Consider the following 26,215-nt stretch of genomic DNA (forward strand, 5'->3'; position numbering starts at 1 on the left):
TAAGGGAATTGAGGAAGATGCGAATCCTGATCCTAGGTTTGAACGTACAAACTGTTGCAAACAGAAGTGATTTTCCCGCATTAGAGTAAATTGAATAAAACATGAAATCGAGAATTTAACTGAATCCGTCGTGTGTATCGATCTATGATTTTTTCTCATTAAAGTCCAAGTCGCTTCACATTGATTGAAGAAATTGGTTTGCTTAATACATTGTCCGACAAATTTAAATTTTTTTTAAACCACAAACCGGACCATTCTTAAAGATTTTTTGTTACTAAAAACAAATCCGTAAATAAAATGGATCTAGGTATCACATCATATTCAGTATTTTTGAGAAAATTGATCTTAAATATCAAAAAGGGCATTTTTCGATACTTTTGCTTAAATAGCTCAAAATTGTGATATGATAGAACAATTTCATTCATAGATTCGTAATTAACGATAAAAAATATATAAGTATCACCTATTGACTATTTCAAAAAATTATAATTATAGATTTAAAAAAAAAATGGTTTACTTATATTATAATTTGAATATCCATCCTCATAATTTTGAAAAAAAATATCATCAAAAGGCCAAAAACGATAAATTTACAAAATCGTGTAATAAATTTGAATTACCAATTCGTGTTTAATAAACAAAAATATATCGAAAACGACTACTTACACTCATATTGCAAAATGATATAAAATACAGTATAATTATTACAATTATACATATAAGCAAACTATTACTATTTTTTTTTCTTTAAATTTATCTATAACTTTTTTTAATAAAGCAACCAATGTAATAGGTGATTCTTATAAACTTTTTATCGCTGAAAAAAAATTCGTAAATATTGCTTTATCACGTCACATTTTTTAGCTATCTAGATCAAAGTACCAAAAAATGTGTCATTTTAAATCCATTTTTTTTTTTTTTTCAAAAATACAATATGATAAAGCAATTTTATTTAAAAATTTATTTTCAGCGACAAAAAGTCCATAAGAATTACTTAATCCGGTTCGTAATTTAAAATCTGTATCAGACAATTATTAATATAGAATATTCTAAAATTATTATCAAATAATATTTGAAAACTGATATCTACATGATATCAACTTCTATTTTTTTTTAAATTCAAAGTCAATGTGAGACTATTCATTAATCTGATAATAAAATCTAATTATATTTTTCCACGTGAAAGTTATTCAACTGTGTAATGTGACACCGGTCAGACGTGATCTTTGAATCTCATGCCAGGTATGCCGCGCGTTTCACCATAAAACAACATTATTATCCCGAAAATGGTTGGGGTTGGGTCATCGTTGTGACGAGTGTCATGGTGCAAATTCTCGCCACAGGAATACACGGAGCCGTCGGAGCTTGGTTATTGCTCGATGGAACAAAGCGATATCGTCAAACTCTTCTTAACGTAGGTACGTGATACGACAAATGTGCAAATATCATTAACGATATTTTCAACTTCATTAGAGAAGATGATATCTCATTTCAAATTAATTGTACATCACACAAATTAAGAAAATTAAATTTGATACTTGTTAAATATAGGCCAATATACATCTCCTTCTCGCGAATAAAAAATAATATGTAACCATTTTATAGATAAAATAATAAAATATTTCTTTATCTAATAATTATAGACGAAATAAAAGCGACGATAAAAAATAATAATTTAAAACTATGTTAAAAAATAAATACAAAAAGTCTATAAAACAATTTGGACTTTTATAAGATTATTATTATTAGTATGTGTGTACTATTAGCATATATTTTCCTTTAAAGCAGGATTTTTGATAACATTGTTTTGCTTGAAGTTGATAAAATAGAAAACAGAAAGTAATAAATTCTAGTTTTCTAATCATATATTTAAGGAAAATATAATACAAGTTTTATAAAAATAACTTAAATTCATATATTTAAAGGTCTGTATACTCAAATGATATTACGTTCAGTACAAAACGTCGAAAATATACTTTCAATATTTTATCCTAGAGAAAGAAATGAAACATAAGGTCGTGTTCTCAAGTGGTTTCCAATACTTCTAAACACAACGCTGCGGTGCGCCAGCAGCATTTTCGAGTTGCCTCTTTAAGAGCTCGCCTCGTATTATTACTCACGAAGAATTACGTCACGAATTATTATCGTCCTCGTAAACGCAAACCTGCTTGTGATTTAATTTTAATGTTTTTGCGTGTTGCTATCTTTGAGCCTTAATGAGTTTCATTAATTCTGCGATGTAAAATCACGTTCTTAAAAAGTTCTGTAATTTTAATGATGAGTCAAAAACAGGAATCTCTCTCCATGAGGGGCCAAGCAAAAAAAAAAAATGGATTATGTTTTGTAACAAGAATCTTTGAAGCGTTTGAAGAAAAGTAAAAAATGCTTTAATTAGTTTATCCCATCTCAAAGAATATAATAAAGAATATATTATTGCTAAATCCTTTAGTATGTCTAGAGGGTTTGAGAAAAAACTTTCTATTACCTTATTAATGCAAATTATATAATCATATATGATTTTATATTTCCGTCATTTTAATTTCTAATTGAGCAACATTTATTTAAAAAACAATAATCAATGACTATCGTTCTAAATTATTATAAACGTTTCAAGATAAACTATACTTTGAATTGTATATAAAGCTAAATATTTTTATTAAAATACATACAATTGCAATGATTAATTTGTTATATATTTTGTCTTATATTATTATATATTGTAACTATTGCCTCTTATAAAATAATGACACTTCTAAAAAAATATCACACTTATTTTTTTGTTTTAACAAAATACTGAACTATAAAATTTAATAAAACTACACTTGACCAATTTAGTATATTTTAATATTATAAATACATATGTGTTAAATCGCGTTTTTTATTCTATCCAATCACAGAAATTTGGAAACTTTTTAACTGTGCGAACACTTGAAAAACAAGTATAAGAAACGTATAGTATATATATTGTACTTGCACCGCTTTCAGCGATTCTTTTCGCTCTTTCGAGAGCTAGGCAAAAGGATTCTTACAAGTTTCTTCATCCTTTGCGAGGACAGAGTCGCCGACTAAAATCCCGACCAGTCCGCAAGTCGTTGACCCTGATGGAAGTCGCTCTTGTTCTCGCTCTCGCCAGTTCACTCTCGCTATCATTTCACCCACTCCCATCGAAAAAGACTATGTCGAGGGTGAAAAGAATACCCGTTGGTCTCGCAATTCTCAATAAAGAATTCTGAACTTGATCGTGAAAAGTAGCGAAAGAAGAAACGTGTAGGCGAAGCGTGGAACATAATAAGCGACAAACATTCCTCTTGAATTTTACGAACTTATTAGAGAATTCTAGAGAGGTCTTAAAGAAATTGTTCTACTCTGTATATTTTTCACATCCACATAACACGTATTATAAAGTTATTAGCAAATTTAAAACAGAAAAAATGTGCAATTAAAAGTACTTATTTAAACGGAAAGTTTAACTCTTACAGTCAAATCATCGATATTGCTTGTATGACCAAATTTTATCCATAAAATATTCTGGAAATTTTAAAGGTAATTAAATTAAAGGTAACTATCCCAATAGGCATATTGTGCGAATATTGCACAATAATAGTGTCATAGATTGATGAAAATTTTGCAATAACTACGCTAAAATAATGCGCATCATAACGCAGAAATTTTATCGAAATAAAATTTCTAAATAACATTTACCCAAAATCAAACAAATCTAATTGTAAATATAAATATTTTACAATTGTTTTAAAAACTACTTAATTTTATATTTAAAATACTAAATATGTAATATTTCATATTGCAATATTTCCATATTATAATTTAGAAATAATTATAAATTTTCATAAACATGTATATAGATTAATTATATTTCTACTTGTTTCATATATAATACAGTTAAAATATTTTTTCCAATTATTAAACAATTTCTTTCTAAATTTAATTTTGCAAATATTAAGAATCGACATATCGTCATAATCTTGCCAAAGTACCATTTTGAAAATTATATGCGCCAACAGTTATCAATATTTTATAAAAGGGTAATACTTCTACATCTATTTTTGTAAATATATTTACATAATTGCAAATTATAATTTTTTTATGCAAGATTTAATCATATATTTTAATAAATGTTGTCCTATCGGAGCACATTTTTTTTCCCCAAAAAAGAAGATACTCATTCCAGAAACTTAAAAATGTGTTCATGAATTTTTAGGGATTAAACTACTTTAAATAAATGAAAAAGCGATCGGACGCAAGATATCCATGATTGAGTCAATAAGGGTACCCTCTTTATATTGTACCATAAAGATAATTTTTTCTTATGAAAATACTGATGTAAAACAGTAAAAAAAAATTCTTCAAAATATTAAAAGTTATTCTTGTACAAATATCTTCGAGATTGAAACAAAACGTCACCATTCAACAATAAACCAATATAAACTAAAAAGTCTATTGCTATGTATATTTATGTTCAGATTGTACAAGATATTACTGATTTACGAGTTTTATCTTGTTAGTGGGCATTTCAATTCATTTGATGTATTCTGAAATAACCCTCCGCGTACAAATCTCTCTCCACAACTTTCACGTTCCTTCTCTCTCGTCAACGATCTATAAATGATAACAGCAGAAACAGCCTGTGTATATCCCAAGACGAATCCGGATACATTTGCTTCCTCACTCAAGAGGGAATTCCAAGACGTTTGCAGGAATTCCGTCGACATTCAGAAAGGAAAAAAAGTGAGATCTTGCGAGAGGCACGTCTTAAACGATGCTTCCACGTATACAAGTCACCGCCGTTGGCGAGCGATATTTAACACACATCCGTCGTCCCGTTGTATCTACAGTGAGATTAATAACTGCGCTTTCTCGCGCGCACGGTGCGGCGCGGCGCCTGTTTGTCTCCGTAACTGTCAGGCTGTTACTTACTCCCGTAATAAAACGTATTCACCGCGATTGATGAGCTCGCGTATCGATGAAACCGGTGAGAATTAATTAAACGCCTCGGTTTTCCGCGGAAGCGACTTAATCGCTTCCGCTTAATAGTCCGATGTCGCTATTAAAACGGTTTTATCGCTATCGAGTGCTGGTTTAATACCTACCGGAGGCCGTATTAATTAGCGTCTTAAGAGGAATAATTGCGTGCGCGGGCGGGTGATAGAAAATGTGCAAGAGATCGCAATTTTGAGACGCTTTTTGAGAGGCTATCTGCACAAATTTTTCTTCGATTTGCCTATGCCCACAAAAAATTTGCGTGGCGAAAATTTAGCAAGGGATTTTCTTTTTGTTTCTCTTTTTTTTATAATTCCCTAAACTTATTTACTATTTAATAATAAATAAAATTATTGTTAATGCTGAATAATAATTTTTATATTCTCTAACACAGAAAAAACAATTTTACTGCAGCATTTAAAAATTCAGCTAAATACAGAATAGAAAATAATTTTCTATTAATCCATCAAAATAATTATATAGAACGCCCAAGCATGATAATGTTGCTGCAAACAGTTGACATTCTAATCTAACCAATTTAAGCATCCGACACAATTTTTTAAAAGGTTCAATATAATTATTTACAATTTGTTCAAGAAGGAGATATTTTACAGATGCTTCTTAGCATCAATACTATTAAATTGCTCATCATAATTTAATTTATAATATTATGTATTTCGACTTCATACAATAAGTGTATTTCAAAATTCGACAAATATGCAGCGCGCAGTTTGCGTACAGATTGGAAATTGTAAAACTTATTATTCAGCACAAATAATAAGATTCTCTGCGACCGACATAAGCCTTCTCACCTTTATGTTTGTTATTTATTATTTAATTTTTCAAATAATTGTAAATATGTTATATAAAAATTGAGATATTTGCAGCTAAAATATTTACAAGCAAGAATTTCAAGTGAATATAAACCTAGCACTTTAAGATATATCTCTTAATATTCTTTATACAATTTATGATAATTTAAATAGACGCAAACTATTATTGTTTGCGCGTGGACTTCCTATGCTGCTTCAGAGCTCAAGTAGATGCAAGAAGCGTCCGCGGAAAGATCGCTTTATCCCTGAGACAGACGTGATTTATCGATGGGATTTCATGGTTGCGATAGACGCGCTAAACACGTCGCAGCAAGAATGAGGAGAAAAGGGAAAGAATAAAGTATAAGAGTACGAGCGTATTTGTTAGTGCGTCATGCGTTTCTCGAGAATTCTTTGGACGTCGTGACTACCATAAATCATTTAAGAAGCGATGGATGACAACGCGTAAACCTCATTGGCTCCGACTGGCCAAGTATCTGGGGTATAATACGGCAATAGCTTATTTAGAAGATAAACAACGTATAATAAGGTCGCGAATCGTATAAGGAAATGCATGAAGTCGCTAGATATTTAATCTATTTGCATAGACTGAAGGTACTAGACAAAAATTGTGACCCACTTACTTATGGTGAAAAAAAAGATAATATAAAAAAATAAAATTATAAAAAAAAGAAAGGGAAAAAATACACTAAGAGAAAAAGTTGAATATTTGGCTCATAAAAAAATATTTCAGTTAAGTATCAAATGCATCACGAGGTATCTATTTTCACATTATTCCCAAGCACTCACGATGAAATCCAAAAACAGCGAGTCAATCGATGCAGAGAACAAATATTCCCCGCCGTCATATATCGCCAATCGTGACTTATCCCCCCGATCGTAAAGTATCGGTTACGGAAAAGATTCGTCGGATTCTATTGCCGCGAAATACACAGCCAGCAAAGCAAATCCGTTTTACTACCAACTTGTCACCCGGAAATCCGCAAGAAAAATGCATCGGCGCGAATCGTGAATCAATCGTTCCTCGCCACGACGGACGTTGTTCGTCAAATAAACGCGAGAACGGATGGCTCGCATCAACTTTAAATTAAAGGCAAGAAACGAACAAAAGAACGAAATGAAATAGTAACCATAGTATCGTGAGCGATAGAGAGAAAAGTGGCAGAGAACAACATGCCAGACGAAATGAGAAACGGGCGCCAGTCGAAATATCCTGTTATCTACGATACGAAGATCAAAACCTTTTCTTGGCGAATAGCCACGTGATTTGACTTTTTTATTATGGGGTAGATTGCGAATGATACGCGAGAGTTATATCTCCTTTGGGATCGTCGATCAACGACGCGCCGCTGGCTGATTTCCGTAAAAAGTTAATAACAACTCCGTGAGATTTCCTATCTCGTACATTTTTTCGCGAAATTAATTCACATTGTATACAGATAAATACATATACGGCATCCATATCCCCGTAACGATAAGAATCTAGAATATCGTATTATTAGGTAGTATTGGATGCGAGATTGTACGGAATATAATTATATGTAGTTGCCACCCCATATTCCTATAATCATACTCTTTGAGTTATTCTATCTCGAAGCGTTATCTACATATTGCGTGATTAAGCAAAGTTTGCCCGCACGATATTTTCCTGTTTTATAGGATGGCTAGGGGCAATGTCGACGGGTGTCGCCCTGCTCGTGTCGCCGGTTACTATAGCGTTTTGTCGAAGAAAAAGTACGAGAGTAACGGCAGTTTTGGGCGGCCTTGTCACTGCCCTCGGTTGCCTCTTCACTTCCTTCGCCACGCAATTTCATCAATTGTTCTTCAGTTACGGCACCGTAGTCGGTAAGTAAAGCTTATAACATTAATAGAATTCCGAAAAATTGTATTTGCAGTAGTATAATTATAAGTAACACTGTACAATTGTAAATTTAAAAATTATTCATATAATAAGATACGTAAGCAACTTAAAGATATGGAGATTTTTTTAATAAACAAAGCAGTATGTCAAATTTTTTTTAAATCATTCACTTTTTTTAAAGACATTATTAACATATTCTACTAGATTTTTACAAAACTTTTTTAAATATACTTTAATTAATTTTTTATGTTTGAGTTATAAAATTAATAAATAATTGATATATTTTATTATCATATACTTAATTTTATTATTTATTACGTATCCTCTATTACAAACATGGTTTCTAAATGGTACGTTCTTAAGTGGTTCAAGCAAATATAAATTTAATTATGTATTGTTATCTAATTTTTTAATTTATAAATTTATAAGTTATTAATTTTGATTAATAAGATAATAATAATTAATACATGATACATTATAAGTAATAATAGTATCATAAACTCTTTCTCCCCCCCCCCCTCTCTCTCTCTCACTCTATGATAGCTACACTGAAAGAAAAAATAACTTGAATAAAAAAAATTGTACTCAATACAAAAAAATTATTTACTCAGTGGTTCCTAGTTAGCTTATTTACTTGCAAGTTAAAAATTTTTTAATTAAAGTATTTATACATATAAGTAAAATTAAAAAATCATTTTTAATCAAATTTTTTTTCTTGTAGTTCTAGAAAATATTTACCGTTATATTATTTTTATGTTCGAGATAATCCGATTTTTTAATCTAAGAAACAATTTAATTAAGTTTAATAATATTATTAGCTTATTTATAAAATCATTATTTAAATATAAAAAATGTAATATTTAATACAAAATTATATACCTACAGTAATGTAATATAATATAATGTAATATATGGTTCTAAGAAAATTCTTTATTAGAAAAATGTTTTCTCGGTACAACAATATCTTGATAGTTACGAGGAAAAAATGTACGTCACAAATTGTGCGGGACCACATTATCAAATGTTTGGTTTATTTTAGTTCCCTGTCATCTTTCTTTGTTTTCGTTTATGTCCATATTCGTTACTAATATTAGTATTAGTTCCATCCATTTTCACCCTAACTTTCCCTGTCATGCGGAACTTCGCGAGACTCGACTACAGGCATCAATTTCGAAAGCACAGTATAGTTGATGAAAGCAACGATATTGCTATCGGATCCTATGAACAAACTAAGGAAAGATTTAAGCTGTCAGTATATTTTCTCCCATAGGGATTGGGGTTGGAATGACGCGAGACTGCAGCACACTGATGGTGGCTCAATATTTCAAGAGGAAAAGAGAATTGGTTGAAATTTTTATTGTCTCGGGAAGCGGCTTGGGTATAGCAGTCATGTCTGCTTTTATAAAAGGAACAATTACGTACGTACACATAAAACTGTAACAAATGTCGTCAAGACCATATTTCAATGAACTCAACGACACGAGCAAACGAACGAAATTGGGAAGAGCACAAAATTTATTGCGCTAATTAATAGTGAAATGTTATTTGTAAAAGAATTCTTAATTATTGTTAACAAGAAAAATTAAATTATTAATAAATGTTAAATAAAACAATAATTGACTAGTTTCTAACTAGAAATATAATTTAAAAGAATTATTAAGTAATTTTGAAAAATTGAAAACAATAAAATACTACCTAAAATACTTAATCTAAAAAACACAAGAATATACAGTTATATTAACATTATTTTACAAATACGAATCTACGCAAGTTTTCCTCTTATTAATCACCACAGAAACCGTATAGTAATTGTAATGTCATCAAAAAATCAATTAAAGTTAAAATAAGCATTCTTTTATTGCAGTAAAATTGGATGGCGGCTTGGTCTTCAAGCTGTGACGGGGGTGGTCTTTCTCACCTTTATTCTCGGTACTTTTTACCGTAGCGCTTCTCTATATCATCCCCAACGAAGAGCAATCTTACACTTAAAGAATCAAAAGCGCAAAATAAAAGACAAGAACAAAGCCTCCGATAAACCAGCGTTTTTCGATTTTAGCACTTTGAAAAGTAAAACAGTTAGGATTCTTCTGGTATCTACCGGTATTTCGGCATTCGGAATCAATACGCCGATATTTTATCTGGTAACTATGACAAATGAATTTGAAAACAGTAACATCACTCTATCTACATTCTCCGTTTTTGTTTTATTCCATAATGAATCACCTTGAGCAGGTTTGCTCACATTATTGGCATAAAGAGTATTTTAAAGCCTTCAAACTAATATACAAATTCCGTTCAAATCGTGTGAACTAGATCTTCTAAATAAAATTTAATAAGTAAAGTATTGTTTCTTCATAATGATTATAGTTTAAAAGCATTATCAATGATATTAAATAGTTACTCAAGATAACAGAAATTTGTAATTTGTTATAATATTGAACACAAGTCAATATATATTAATTTAATTTTTTACGAAAACCTATAGTTACAAAAAATGATAAATATTGAAATATAGTGCATATTTTGGGAACGGAAAGAATTCTTTTTGTACAGGCGCATCAAGCGGAAGAAGAAGGTCTCGGTGATACTGTCATCCTACTACAGACTTATCTCGGACTAGCTTGGACTCTTGGCTGTGTAGCTTTCGGGCTTCTGGTGGTTCATCGTAGCGTTGAATGCAGAATAGCCCGCCAGTATCTTACACAAGCAGCTGTTTTTGTGTGCGGACTCTGCATTCTCGCCCTTACCGCTGTTCAAGGAAGTTATCACGGATACGTCATGTTCGCGTGGATTTACGGTAAAATCTCATTGTGTGTGTGGAGCTAGCATATCATTTAGTGGAAACTCACTAAACATTGACAGTTCTGGGTTTATTTTCAATAGTTCTACAGTTCCTGATAGATAAAACAAATAGTTCTGGCTTTTAAAGCGAAAAAAACGCATAGGACAAAGTGAGATGCCAGGTTTACGCAGCAACTCAATTTGTCCTGCGTCATTTTCCAGACCCAATTCTTGTAGGATTTTAAAAGATCTACAGTTCTAGATGAGTTCTAGAAAGAGTTCTAGCGTTTCACATAGTTTATTTAATTTAAAAGAAAGAGTTATTAAAAAATATTTATTATATAATATTACATAATAAAGTTTTGTGTACAAAAAAATATATTTCCTCCAGTTCTGAACGTATTTAAACGCCTTCCGAAGAGTTTTGATCGATTCAAATATTTATTAATTAGAAAAAAAATTGTTATCTTCCGCGAAAGACGTATATTCGCGTATATGGGACGCTGATCGGTTGTTTAGTTTTGTGCATAAAAAAACATTTTTCCTGTAGATCTGAACTTTTTTAACAATATTCCATAGAGTTCGGCAGCATTATTGATTATTTGTTAAATAATTTTTATTTCTTGATATTGCCGCATTTATTGTTATATGTATACTGGCAAATTAGAATAGGTCAATAAGATTATGGTACCTTTTTTTTGCTTTATTTTTTTTATATTGTTTTTTGTTTTTTAATTTTTTTGTTATATTTAAAAAATTTTTTAAATATACGAATATACGACTTTCACGGTAGATAATTATTTTTTTTAATTAATAAATAATTGAATCGACCGAAATTTTTTGAAAGGACCTTGGTTACATTCAAAACTACAGGAAAAATATTTTCTCGTATACAGAACTCCTCGAAAAAAACAGCATCTCATCTATATATGCGGAAAATCGGTTTTTTGGAAATTATTAATTTTTTGGTTCATTGACTAATATCGGAATCGACCGCAACTCTTCGGAAGGCGCTTTAATATGTTGAGAACAGTAGGAAAAATATTTTTTCGTACACAGAACTCTTCAAAAAAGACCAGCATCTCACCTATATATGCGAAAAATCGGCTTTTTCGGAAGTTATTAATTTTTTGTCGATTAACTAATATCGGAATCGACCGCAACTCTTCGGAAGGCGCTTTAATATGTTGAGAACACTAAGAAAAATATTTTTTCGTACACAGAACTCTTCAAAAAAGACCAGCATCTCACCTATATATGCGAAAAATCGGCTTTTTCGGAAGTTATTAATTTTTTGTCGATTAACTAATATCGGAATCGACCGCAACTTTTCGGAAGGCGCTTTAATATGTTGAGAACAGTAGAAAAAATATTTTTTCGTACACAAAATTCTTCAAAAAAGACCAGCATCTCACCTACATATGCGAAAAATCGGCGTTTCCGGAAGTTATTAATTTTTTGCTTCATTAACTAATATCGGTACCAACCGCAACTCTTCGGTAGGCGCTTTAATATGTTGAAAACTGTAGGAAAAATATTTTTTAGTACACAGAACTCTCGAATATACTCCAGCGTCTCATCCATATGCGCGAATATACGACTTTCGCGGAAGATAACAATTTTTTTCTAATTAATAAATAATTGAATCGACCGGAACTCTTTGGAAGACGTTTAAATACTTTCAGAACTGGAAGAAAAATATTTTTTTGTACACGGAACTCTATTATGTAATATTATATAATAAATATTTTATAATAATTCTTTTTTAAATTAAATAAACTATGTTAAACGCTAGAACTCTTTCTAAAACTCATCTACAACTATAGATCTTTTAAAATCCTACAAGAATTGTGTCTGTAAAATGACGCAGGACAAACTGAGGCTGGCGTCTCACTTTGTCCTATGCGTTTTTTTCGCTTTAAAGGCCAGATCTATTTGTTTTATCTATCAAGAACTGTAGAACTATTAGAAATAAACCCAGAACTGTTAATGTTTAGTGAGTTTCCACCAAATGGTATGGCAGCTTCACACACACACAATCTCGTTTATTATTGCTCTGTTGAATAATAAACTCTATACATTACACTCTAACAAACTCTAATTTTAATAGAAGACATATTAATAATAAAAATATTATATTAAAGATGAAAATTGTTACGTAAATTTTGATACATATTGGGCATATTGTTTTTAATATAATACTATAATATACATGGATATGTGTGTGAATAATGTAATAAATAGAATTACAAAGGTAGTTCTAAATTTTCCAAATATTTTGTCTTTTTCCGAAATAAAAAAGTTTATGAAAACTCGATTCAGCGCCGAAACTCCCCAAGTCACCATAACAAAAAAGAAATAATGGGGATTTAGTAGCGCAAGTAATCTGGTTTTTCTTTTCCATCTCCCACGACAAAGCATTTTGACACCACGTTACAATAAAACGAGCAATAAAAAAACATCGATTTTCCTGTAGGCATCTTCTGCGGCGGCTATCATTACAGTCTGAAGATGTATACATACGAAAGAGTGAGAGCACGAAACTTTGCCAGAACGTGGGGTTTTGTTCAGTGCTCCCAGGCGATACCAATTGCAATCGGAGTACCAATATCAGGTAATAAAACAAAACACTAACATACCATATCACTTAGAAGTATTTCGTTTTAAGTTTTCAAATCTAAAAGTGTTTTAAAGCCTGTTTAAAACCAAAACATTTTTAAGTATTTAAAAATAGACAGAGTAAAATGTTTTAATATTTTTGAAAAAACTTAATATTTCTTTTTTGAGTAATTATGCCAAACAAACATAAGTATTATGATATGAAAATAAATCATTTATATCGTCTCATTCGATCACATTGATGAAATATTTCATTTGTAACAAAATTTTCAAAAAATAAAGCTTATTTTGCAAACATATACTATTAAAAATAGACAAAATTTAATATAACGTAACGGAAACAAATTTCAAGAGCAGGTACATTAAAAACATTTAATATTGTCAAAAGTGTACTAAATTTCATGCGCAAACTTTTCAGTTATAAATATATTAAATTTAATGTACTTTAAATTTAACAGTGTATATTGAATTCTACTGCTAAATAAGCACCTTAAAACGTGATTCAAGTATTTCACAGCACGCATATTTTGTAGGATACATAAATGTGGGTTGCGGCGGTAAGGCTGGCTACTATTTTAGCTCGACGTGTGTCCTGGTTGGCAGTTTTACGCTTTTCTTCATCGATTTGCATAGAAGAAATTTATCGCGACATAAACACACTAGAGCTAATGGTACAAAACACGCGTGTTCCTCGGACAGTTGTCCTCAACGACGAAGAATGTCGTTCAGTCAGGAACCCAAGAATGAAGGACCTCACGTGGCCGCTGCTGGAGCGGCCGGAGCGACGGCTGCGGCAGTCGTTTTGGGAGCCGATATTGCTCCAGCACAAGGTATATTTTTCATTCTTATACTTTTTTTACCATTTTTGATGATAGAGAGAAAGAGCAGATGGAAAAATCCTAATTTTATCAATTCTAATTTCAAGCTCTAATTGTCACGCTTTGGGTTTCGATTTTATTTCTTTTACTATTTTTAATATACGTATGTAGAAGGTATACATGTAATAAAATACAAAATCAATTTTGTGTAATAATGATATTAGAAATGCACAAAGTACTCAATACCGATTATTGATTATTGTTCTAGGTGAAGGGATAGACGCCTTAGGAACAGATAAACCGGAACTCACGTGCATCTCAGAGGAAGGTATCGCTGACATGGATTTACCTGACAATTTACTGGAGGACTTTGATTACATAGGTGATTGTATAACTTCATGCAATAAGGTCGAAAACTATCTTATGCTCTCGGAATTTGAAAACAACCTGATTGCTGAGATGCCGATTATTATGGATCGTCGAGGACGCAGATGGTCCCTAGGGCGATCCAAGACAAGTCAAGCCAATTGTGGCCAAACCAGTGGAATGCAATCGGCAACTAATGAAGACGAAGTTAAATCGAAATGGCGTTTCACGAATGTACCACCCAACGCTAACACTAGAATGATCACCGTTATCGACGAAGCCAGTGCATAATTCTGAATACGGATAATAGAATATCCTTAACCCTAAACTTGGCAGATTGAAAAAGTATATATATGCAAGTAAAAAAGTTAACAAAAGAAAAAAATATATATATGCAAAATACAAAATTTTTAGTACATCTTTTATATAATTTTTCTTAAATACAATATAAAATTAAAATTAACACAATTCATTGTGAAATAAAAAAACATGCATACAATTTTAACAGAACATAAAAACTTAAAAATGCATTTCAATTATAAACACAAAATATTACAATTTTAAACAATGCAAACAAAAACGTACCTTTACATTGCCAAGTATAAGGTTGAAAAAAATCCACGTCCAATATTAAATTTTTATCGGATGTTTAGAAAAGTAAGATGTTTACTGGCGTTTAAAAAAGGTGAAATCAAAACGCAATTATATGTCAGATTTATTAAATGTCAAATTTTTTAGTTAGACACGCATACCCACTATTTAACTTGCAGAATAATTAAAGAGAAAAATTATAGACAATTGAAGAAAGATCAGCGAGATACGAAACACTGACTGAATTATTCCGCCCATGTAATACTTAATTGTAAGTTAAACTTATGCTCTCAGTTGTTTATACGTCTATCTATTTAAACACTCGTAAAAGTTATGTTACAAATAATAGACAGTGACACGCTGATTTGTACGATTTAAAAATACAGTTACAGTTCGCTGAAAACACAATTTGATAACACGGATGATTTAATTTGCGATACAAAATATAGACAATAACATCGACTTTTGACTTAAAACCACGGAAACGCTCCGTCCACAAAAAAAAACAATTTTGATTTGCGTCGGCGTATTTCTTTATATATGTCACTTTATTTTATCCGAGATAAAAAATAATCTGTCGTTATTACTAAGTTAATTTATCAATGGCATTATGCCTTTAAAAAATAAAAAGTCTACTAATTACACAGATGAAGTGGTAAGCTCACTTTTGGTACAAATATTGCGATTTACAATAATTGCTATCGATTGATAAGGCAGCTGAAAATGCAATCGTAGCGTGGCTAAATAACTTCAGCCTTCTAAATCATTCGAATAATTGATTGAGAATTTGATAATTTTCAATTTTGCATTTTAACTTAACTAATTTTTTTATTTATTTCTCTAAAAATTTATTTTATCTAATTTAATTTATTTAATATAAAAAATCCAATAAAAAAATAACTCTATTTTATCAGGCATCTTATTATATCATTTAAATCTTAATTATTGATTTTTATAAATCAATAATCAAAATATAAACCTTCGACTACGATTGTAAAAATAAATAAGAACTGACTGTGCAAATTTATGAAAGAAATATATGTAGACACGTTAGTTTAAGATTTGAAACCTAGTCTGATCGCGTTTGAGACAAAATGCGTCGTGAAAATATAAAGTGCATATATGTATACGTATATACTGTTCACGATCTTTTCTCTTTTCTGGAATCCTATTCTCACAACGAGATGTGACGCTTGACTGCCAGATTGTTATATACGCATTTATTTATTTCTCAAACTATTTATATTAGTATGTAAATAATCGACATTGTTGCCATGTATATACACTTACATAATTTTTAGTATACAAACGTTGGCATAGATTGTTACAATGTCTATGCAAACAATCGCATCTTTTACTGATAAATATGCAAAAAAGATAAATTATTCTCTTGTTGAAATAATGATACACAACTTTACCGAATATACAGATGGAAAGATTGCGTATATTAATTAAATAATAAGGATAAGGCATCAGTATAAATTTCACAAATGTCGCAAGTATTAACCATTTAATTGAGAAAAGCATATTTGTTTAAGCACTAAAAATAATGAATATTTAAAATATGCTTATTTATAAAATGTGCGTTTTTTATAATTATTCATTCAATTAATATAAAAATTAACAACGTAAGAAAATTGACGCCCTTTAAAAGACAGCGTAAAATTCGTCGAACAATAAATTTTCTATCTAGTTTGAACTATAAATATCTTTTTCTCGCTCTCAAACTGCCAATGGATATTGAACTGCCAATGAGGAAACTCATTTAAAAAAATATTCTGAACAGTGCAATGAAAAAATTAAGATAAAAATAAGAATAATACAATATAATTATTTCTTTTATAATTTCTACATATAAGTTGTTAAATCAAGAATGAATTGAACTAATTTTTTCTGAGAATTCAGTTTATAAAAAAAAAAAAAAAAACACTGTACAGAGTAACCAATAAAAATAATTAATGTCAAATTTGTCTATAGTGAAAAGCAAATCGCTAAATATATTCTAGCGATAAAAACAACATCGAATAAAAATTGCGGAACATATTGTATTGTCGTAATGTTGTTGATATAAAAATGTGATTCAAATACGTAATTCTTGTACGCGCATTATTTTATTCCTTCACATCCTAAATACTAATTTTCTTCATCCCTCTACGAAAAGTCTGTTAATTTTAAATGTTACGTTTTATTAGCATGAAATAGCCGTAGCACGTTGGACGCAATCTGAAATTGGATCGAAACAGCACGACCAAACGGTTCCATTACCATTTCAATGAATGCGATATCGATACCGGTGCGTTAATTACGAATTCCTAGTCCACCTACTAGTTTCAAACGAGGCGTGTATTACATCGCGCGCAATTCGTTAAGTTTAATTTAGTGACGACCAAAGAATTATATCTTTAAATCACCTACTGATCAGGGACTAATTCTCTCTCTATAAAACGAAGATTTTGAAATACTTCTTTAAAAATAAAAATATAGTTTATGCTTAACACCAAAAAAATTCAGCAAGTTACAAAATAATATTATAAAATACAATAAAAACAATAATAAGTTTCTATATTAATTATAAAATTTTAAAAATTTTTAAATAATTTTTATACTTTATATATATTTTGTTTGTTTTTTTAGAAATCTATCTTTATATGACTAGTATCTAGAAGTTTAACAATTAATAATTGAATATTAATTTCATCAGAATAACTAAATTATAAAATAATTTTTTCTTTTGTTTAATAACTTATAATTAAATAATTTTGTCTAAATTATTATCTCGTTTTAATTTTAACAAAAATATAATTAATCATTATTTTCTATTTGTTATAGAATATTCTAAATATTATTAAAAAGATATTAAGAAATAAATACAAGTATCACTCAAGCGCACATATTTTAAGGGAGAGTTGCTAAATGCATATCAATCTCCTAAAACGTATGTCTTTAATACTTTACATTTTTACTTCATATAAACATTTAGTGGCAAAAATAAAAAATAAAAAAATAATAAACAAAAATTTAAGTTTTATCTCATTTCGTGCATGTTATGAGCATTTTAGAAAATCCGGTATATCTGATGTAAATTTTTCGTGAATTTATATAGCTGATAATAACGTAATTCTGTAATTCTATTTTATATTGTTATATTTTCACAAAAGGCTTGTTATAAAATATTTTACATTTATTGTATATATCTATTTACATTTATTGTAAAAATTAAATTGATACTTTTATAAATTCTATCAAGTTTCCTGTCTCATATCTATCTCACACTTTAAATTTTACTATAATACAAATGATACTAATGTAGAATTGATAAATGATAATAGTAAAACTAATAATTGCTATGAATGAAAATATGTCGATTACAAAATAAAATCAAACCAGTTTTGTTTCGTTGTGCTTATCTTTTCAATGTTATTATTTATTCAATCTTTGATCACTTTTTCAATAAAATTTAAATGAAATAGTATTAGTTAATAATTCTTTATATTTTTAATTTCTTTAATTAAGAAATTCAATATTTTCGAAGACAATACGATTCAAGAGGTCACAGGTATGCTTTAGGCGACTGGATTTCTAAATCATACCTTTCGCAGCATATTATAAAAAAACTTATAACAAATTAATTTGGTAATACTGAAAGATTTAACATATAATAATAGATAACTGAAACGTCGAGCTACAATTTTAAACTTTTTGCATCTAAAATAGCATAAAACCCGAAATATAATAAAAAAAATAGCTTAAGTTATAAGCATTTGACAACTCTCCTCCATATATTATATTGCGTCTCATGTTAATTAGTACGCAATAGTGTGTGCGGTGATTGGTACGGTGAGAACGATAAGAGGTAGCCCAACGACGGACAGTCGCTGCAAGACGCCTCACGATCAACTGCCCTCGTGGCATGAATCGTGACGACATATTCTTAGAAAAAAAGTCGTAAGACTACGCGAAATCCTCAAGGTAAGTCTCGATATTCTTTTTACAATAGTAAAATTTGTTCACTAAAGGACTGAACTTTCGACCTTTCTATGCATCTTCTTCCTAGTCTTCTTAAAATAAATTCTCTTATTTTGATAATTTTTTTATAAAGAGAAATTTTGTGCTAAAAGCTTAATCGAATGATCGTTCCAATATTTCACCATTATGATTCAATGTAATAAATTTTCGATACATCAAGTAGTAATTCCATGAAAAAAATGTGATGTATTTATAAAATCTATTTATTCTTTCCATACATTAAAACAAAAAATTGTTTTAAATTTTTCAAGTAAATATATTATCGTTTTATCATTTCCTTGATTTAACAAAATATTTCCAATGTTTGAAAATAAATTATTTTATACTGGCTAATATTTATTTAAATAAAAAAAATGTTAAAATATATTTACTTGAACATAAAAAATTTGTATTCACTATATTCAATTTACATGTATACCTTTATTTGAACTTCGGTACAATGGAAGAATATAATTTTTTATCTTCAATGTCACCCATTAATATTATGAAACAAACGTTATAAGTCATGCGAAGGATTCTCCCTGAGGCCCTATAAGGTCATTTGGATTCTTTATGAACACAACCATGTCACTTGAACCCCTCTTTCAATCAGTCCAACTGCTTGCGTCTCTTCATCATTCCTCTCACGTTTAATCCATTCGACCACACCGGAAGATATCATATTGCCACTGGTCTTAATCAATCCGATGAGAAATGTATCCAAATGCAAATGTAGAATACATCGAATTATATTACAATAATAACGCGAGATAAAAACAATTGTGTTTCCTAGCACCGAGGACAACGAAACGAGAATGGCGTATGGGAAACTGCACGTACTACCATTAAGTCTCTTCATCTTAATGCCAGTAACATTCGTTATTACGTAAGTCTGCATTTTTTTAAACAATGGAGTAGATCAATTTACAAAAGTCACAATGTGTACATTTCCCTTAAATAAGAATATTTCTAGTAATCTTTTTTAACAAGTCTTAATTTTAATATCCTCTTTAAAAGTTCAATCAATAAGTTTAATCAATTATTTCTTTTTAGAACGGACTGCTAAAGTATTGACGGCTGTTCATATAAAATTCGTGATTATACCGAATTAGACACTATCAACAGCAAGCAATTTTACTTGTAAAAAAAGCTAGTAAAAATATTTATTTTAATTTAGTCTTTAAATCTTGAAAAACTAAACTTGCTCGATATATATTTAAAAATATATAAAGCAAATTGAATAAATTTGCTTTGAAGAAATTTGTAGCATTTAAAATTATTTTTATAAAGTAGGATAAAATAATATTAAATACAAATTTAATATTATTTTATCCTACTTTATAGAAATAATTTTAAATGCTACAAATTTCTTTCTTAAAATTAAAATAATTATCATCCTTGAAACATCCGTGACAAAGCATAACGATTGCCATTAAGATATACTTAAAGATAAAAATTTGTCTATTCTCTCTTCCCTGCCCCTCCTCCCTCTCATTTGGTGCCTAAACGTCACAATTTTTTTACATACCATTCAAAAAATTTTAAAGATTATATTAGACATATACTTTAATATATTTTCCCTCTTACAAAAAAATAAATTACAAATGTACGTAAATCGATTGATTCAAAATAAGAAAAGATCAATTTATAATTTAAACTGCTATTTAAATGTCTATTCGAGTAGCAAACCGCAGAATTATTTAACGATCAAGAGCTAATTATAAAAGAACTTCGCAACCAGTCGAGGAAACCTGATGCGTTTTATATACTCGCTCACGCCACTGGTGTTTATAGTTTACGAACGGCTCATGTTTCAGATACACCATATCAGTGCAATGGGATCATGTGGTGCCGGGATTCCCTTATATATCGGAGACCGGCACATTGTCACCGGAATCCTGCATATTCGCACAATGTCTAAACATCGCGGCTCTTTTGCGTATGTACGCAATTCAAAGAACTACAAACTAAATTAGTTTTATCTACTCATATTTTAAAGAGAGAATCTAAGTCAAAAAATAATTATATAAAAATTATATAAAAATATGTCGGCAAATAAAATCTATAAATGAATTAATGATTACACGAATATATAAAGAAACCCGAAATATTTAAACAATAAAATCTAAGGCACGAAAACAATAAATATGTTTAACGATAAAATAGAATAGATATAGCAAATAGCATAGTAGATAAATAAGAAAAAAGAAACAAAAATGACTAGAAAAATTTTACTTAAACGCAAAAAAAAAAGAATTCAATCTGCATCTTTCACACAGTCGCATGCTGCGTTTACATCAGGCATCGACAAGTACTGCAATGGCAGACAGAGAGAGGCCGCGATCTCGTAGACAAAAGACTTATCGTGGCGACAACGTGCTGCGGTATCCTCGCTTGTTTCGGTCTTGATATACTCGCCAATTTTCAAGAAGCCCGCGTAATCGCCGCTCATATGGTGGGAGCGATGACTTGCTTCTCTGCCGGCACTCTCTATTTCTGTCTTCAGGTACACCGTGATGCGAATCGTTATGTTCTATCGCGAATGTGTTTCGATGCCAGAGACAATGTTAATTTACTAACAATATTGTAGTCATTTTCTGGCACAGAGCCGATAAACATTCAATCTTAAAGCTCTGTCAAAGTGACTTTCTTTCGAGCTGTTAATATTCAACATTCGAAAGTCTCTTCCTCACATTTCCTCTCCACAATCTTTTCATTTTTATTTTACTACTATATTTTATTATTTTATTTATCCTATTATTTTATTATCATGTTTTCTTATTTTTCATTTTTTTTATATTTTATTTATAGAAGGTATATTTAGATAGCCTACTCTGGTCCATTCGCTTTACGCGAACTTAATAGTACAATTAATTTTAAAAGGATAGATAAACTCTAACTGTGGATGACTTTTACATAAAGGAAATAATTTTATATACCATAATGAAATAATAATTATAATTTTGTAGACATATCTGAGTTACAAGATGGTACCAGCAATGAACGGCATAATTGTCGTTTATTTGCGCGCTATTCTCTCGGCTCTCACATTGATATTAACGATTGCTACGATCGTTCCTGGCTATATCTCGATGTGTGAATTTCAAGGTATGTAAATATATTATTTAAAAAATTATAATTTATACATAATTTATGTAGTTATAATCTGTATACATTTACTCTTAGAGTACAGTTCTTCACGTGTACTTATTTTTCTAATAGAAAATGAGTACACGTTAAATATACGACCGTTGTGCACAAATGCAAAACGTGTATTTACACAAAACTTTAATTTTATTTGTGAATGTACAATGTAAAATTAAAATAAGATAACTCAAATATTTTTCACAATTTTAAATACTTAAATAAAAATTTAATGTGTTACGTAGGAAATGATTACAAGAAGTGGCTACCGGCAGATGGTGGTTGGGGTTGGCACGTCGCAAGTGCTATATGCGAATGGATTCTCGCGATCGTCTATTGCGCGTTTCTTCTTACTTTCGTTCCAGAATTCCGATTGATTAACTTTGAAGATCCTATTGTTACGGTACTTATTTTTATCGTACCTTACATTTTATCGTTATTCATATAATAACATTTATTTTATTAAAATATCGACCATCTACGTTTCAATTAATTTTTTTATTGTGATTTATAAATGTTATTATTGTAAATGTTCTTTTTCACTAGCAAATTTCTTTTTTCTTTTTTATCAATTTTTACGAATTTTTTGGTAAATTTTTCTTTAATAAAATTCTAACAAACCGTAAAAATTTTTTTAATATTTGTAACATGTATTAATTTGTAAGAAAAGTTAAATTAAACTAAAAATTAAATTAAATATGATTAATAAGAATAAGAAATAGATTCTGTTACTTTCAATTTAATAAATCTTTAATAAATCTTAATTCTTAAAAATATTATTAAACTAAAAATTTTTTATTTAAAAATTATTAGAATTTTATTACTTACGTTAAGAAAAAAATCGATACCAAATTTAGTAATAACATGTACACTAGGTTCCACCGATGCCTTAACACATGAACTTGTACGCGTGTCAAGGCATATCGATATAATAAATTCGGCGTGTTCCGACTCAAAATATTTTTACATTTCATGCCTGTCATCTGACAATTATACTCAATTAAATTATTAACAACAATTTACCTCTTTTTGGTTTTAGTTAAATTTTTCTTACATTAAAGTATATAATCAATTTTTAAGTTGAAATTAAATGTAATTGGTTTACTTTAAGAAAATTAATAAATATTGATAATAATATGAATGTTATATTAAATTTTAAAATATATATGTATTTTATATGATTTTTAAATGCAATTTAAATGTTATTTAATTTACCTAATACTCTGTAGATGCTTGAATTTTTCAATCAATAGATTTTTCTATAAATTTAAAATAAAAACGTTAAACTATTTTTCAATTTTTATGATTCCATGACATAAGGTTTTCAATTCATAAATATGAAATTAGACTTGGACCTTAATAATATTACTCTTAGACATTAATAAAAATATTTTTTACATTTATTTTTGATGCAAATTTCGATTATAAAGAATGAAAATAACATTTAAACATTTTTTTCTCCCTGATTTCGTTGATGGACCACCTTAACAAAATTACATGTAAAACTCTGTTCCCAACTCCTACAAAAAATATTTTTTCAGATTTTTATCAAAAAGTAGGCCACAATGAAATAAATTAAAATAATAACATTTTTTGTTAATTTTTATCGCAAAATGAGCGGGTAAATTATTTCTGTCAGCTCTTTAACATTTTATTTGTCTACAAAATTCATATTGACATATTTCGCTGATCACAAGTTGAAAGTTAATGATAGCTAAATTTTTTTTCAATTTTTATAATTCCATAACATAAGGTTTTTATTTCATAAATATGAAATAAATGCTTATGTTGTGGAATTATAAAAATTAAAAAGTTATTTAGTTATCGCTAACTTTCAACTTGTGATCAGCAAAACATTACAATATGGAATATAGACAAATAAAACGTTAAAGAGCTGGTAGAAACGATTTATCTGCTCATTTTTTTAAGAAAATTAATAAGAAAAATGTTATTTTAATTTTTTTTATTGTAGCGCACCTTTCAAAAATATCTGATAAAAATATCTATATTTTGTAGAAGTTGGGAACAAAGACAGCACATGTAGTTTTTTCAAGGTAGTAAATCAACGAAATCACAGTAGAAAAAACGTTTAAAAGTTATTTTCATTTTCTAAAAATCGAAATTTGCATTGAAAGTAAATGTAAAAAATATTTTTATTAATGTCTAAGAGTAATATTTTAAGGTCCAAGTCTAATTTCATATTTATGAATTGAAAACCTTATGGAATCATATAAATTGAAAAATAGTTTAATGTTTTTATCTTGAATTTATAGAAAAATCTATCGATTAAAAAATTCAAGCATCTACAGAGTATTAAGTAAATTAAATAACATTTAAATTGCATTTAAAAATCATATAAAATACATATATATTTTAAAATTCAATATAACATTTATATTATTATCAATATTTATTAATTTTCTTAAAGTAAACCAATTACATTTAATTTCGACTTAAAAATTGATTATATACTTTAATGTAAGAAAAATTTAACTAAAACTAAAAAGAGGTAAATTGTTGTTAATAATTTAATTGAGTATAATCGTCAGATAACAGGCATGAAATGTAAAAATATCTTGAGTCGGAACACGCCGAATTTACTATCGATATGCCTTGACACGCGTACAAGTTCATGTGTTAAGGCATCGGTGGAACCTAGTGTACAAACAATATATTAATTTTATATATAATTTTGTTTTAGCTAATGTATTTGGATAAAATTGAGAGCACGGCAACTTCAGACAAAACGGATACAACTACACAAGATACGTAAATTTGTTCCTAAATTGGTCTCTCAAAAACTTTTTCTACTCTACTAATATTTAGAATTCCATACATCCAACTCTATATCTGACGATTACTGTAAGGGAAGCAACAAAACAACAAGAGTTTAAAAGGATAGAACTAATATAATGCAAAGAGTATACAAAAGAAACAATAATTAATTCTATTACGAAGAACTAAAAGAATCGACATAAATAAGAATCTTCGCGATTAAATTCGTAATGGCTCATTCTACTGTTATGAAGAAACACAAGAGAATATTATTTAAGGATATAAAACTACATATAATACTGCCAGAAATAAGAAAATAACATCCAGCGTATAGCGAACTTCTTTTCCCTACAACTTATTATTTATGCAATATTAATTAAAGTATAGTGTTAACTTATAATTATATAGTGTTAAGTAGGTCATTAAATAAGTCAAAAGATCGAACCGTTATTTCGAACAACATAAAATTGAGTAGCAAGTGCGCGAAAACAGACTAAAAAAAGAGAACGATTGACCAAAAAAAGAGAACTCGTATGATTTATGCGGCTTAATTAACTCAACTGTCATAATTTTTGCTTTAACAGCGATTATTACGACGATTCAAAGGAAAGTGCGATTAAATTCATAATGGCAAGATATATTTTACAACAATCTAAAAATGCATCAAATTAGAGATAAAATATTTCTGCCATTTTTTATTCAATACCTATTCTCAACTTTTACTAATTAAAAAATGTTAGAAAATATTTATTAAACAATAATACCTTATATCAAATTAATGAAGTGACAATGTGAGAATAGAACCTATACATATATGTCAGTTACAGCGGTTCTTGGTGTCAATTGATAATTTTTAATTTTTGAGTTAAAAATTGTAAAAATTAAAAATTATTAATCGGCACTAAGAACCGTTGTGACTGCATAGGCCTTCTATTATCACGTAAAAATTTATTAAACAAATAAAATACATTTTGATTTTATGAAAGATTTACATATATTTTTCTATTATCTCTCTTTTCATCATATTCATTTTGCAATTCCTATTTTTTATATACTTGCGTTTTATATACTACTAATTCACGTAGGCCTACCCTTAAGAGTTTCAATAAACTGATTACTATATCAGTTACTGATACAGTAACCAGTTTATTAAAACACTTTATCAGTTTTTTTTTCAAAGGTATAATGTGATAACATTGAATTTTAATATTTACTGATTGTGAGTTATTATAAAAAAAATAAAATGGTATTACGAAGCCCCCTCCCCCCTCCTTTCCTCTATAAGCCACTGAACAACTACTTTAAAGAAATAAAATTCAAATAGCATGAAGTTTTAATGAAGTAAACTTCACAAAACTTAAAAAAAAAAAATATTTAAGCTAATTGTAAGTATATATAAAAAAGTCTCATATATTATAATCTTC

At 29.0% G+C, this 26,215-nt stretch overlaps 2 protein-coding genes across 4 annotated transcripts in view; both read left to right on the forward strand.

Annotated features, from left to right (window-relative positions):
• Positions 1-16,959, forward strand: part of LOC105194341 — a 73,548-nt gene extending 56,589 nt beyond the window's left edge. For all 3 annotated transcript variants that reach the window (XM_026132209.2, XM_039447716.1, XM_039447714.1), the window contains exons 2-8: positions 7,491-7,676; positions 8,963-9,110; positions 9,557-9,833; positions 10,246-10,489; positions 12,950-13,087; positions 13,626-13,922; positions 14,179-16,959. In XM_026132209.2, the coding sequence (XP_025987994.2) occupies positions 7,491-7,676; positions 8,963-9,110; positions 9,557-9,833; positions 10,246-10,489; positions 12,950-13,087; positions 13,626-13,922; positions 14,179-14,567 (1,679 nt within the window). In that variant the 3' untranslated portion in view covers positions 14,568-16,959. The remainder of the gene's footprint in view (positions 1-7,490; positions 7,677-8,962; positions 9,111-9,556; positions 9,834-10,245; positions 10,490-12,949; positions 13,088-13,625; positions 13,923-14,178) is intronic.
• A 1,752-nt stretch (positions 16,960-18,711) lies between these two features.
• LOC105194304 (DNA damage-regulated autophagy modulator protein 1) lies at positions 18,712-25,874 on the forward strand. Its single transcript, XM_026132194.2, has 7 exons — positions 18,712-18,836; positions 19,666-19,758; positions 20,690-20,811; positions 21,152-21,378; positions 21,842-21,980; positions 22,262-22,419; positions 24,718-25,874. The coding sequence occupies exons 2-7, from the start codon at positions 19,688-19,690 to the stop codon at positions 24,787-24,789; spliced, it is 789 nt and encodes a 262-aa protein (XP_025987979.1). The 5' UTR covers positions 18,712-18,836; positions 19,666-19,687; the 3' UTR covers positions 24,790-25,874.
• Positions 25,875-26,215: the final 341 nt, after the last annotated feature.

The sequence above is a fragment of the Solenopsis invicta genome, chromosome 1, assembly GCF_016802725.1.
Source record: "Solenopsis invicta isolate M01_SB chromosome 1, UNIL_Sinv_3.0, whole genome shotgun sequence".
NCBI classification, from domain to species: domain Eukaryota; kingdom Metazoa; phylum Arthropoda; class Insecta; order Hymenoptera; family Formicidae; genus Solenopsis; species Solenopsis invicta.

What these genes read in the sequence shown, in the direction of transcription:
- LOC105194304 (XM_026132194.2), top strand. Translation starts at nt 19,688, where the DNA reads ATGGCGTATGGGAAACTGCACGTACTACCATTAAGTCTCTTCATCTTA. An exon ending in CCAGTAACATTCGTTATTAC is followed by an intron (nt 19,759 to 20,689) that starts GTAAGTCTGCAT and finishes CTCATGTTTCAG; the next exon opens with ATACACCATATCAGTGCAAT. An exon ending in CTCGATGTGTGAATTTCAAG is followed by an intron (nt 21,981 to 22,261) that starts GTATGTAAATAT and finishes TGTGTTACGTAG; the next exon opens with GAAATGATTACAAGAAGTGG.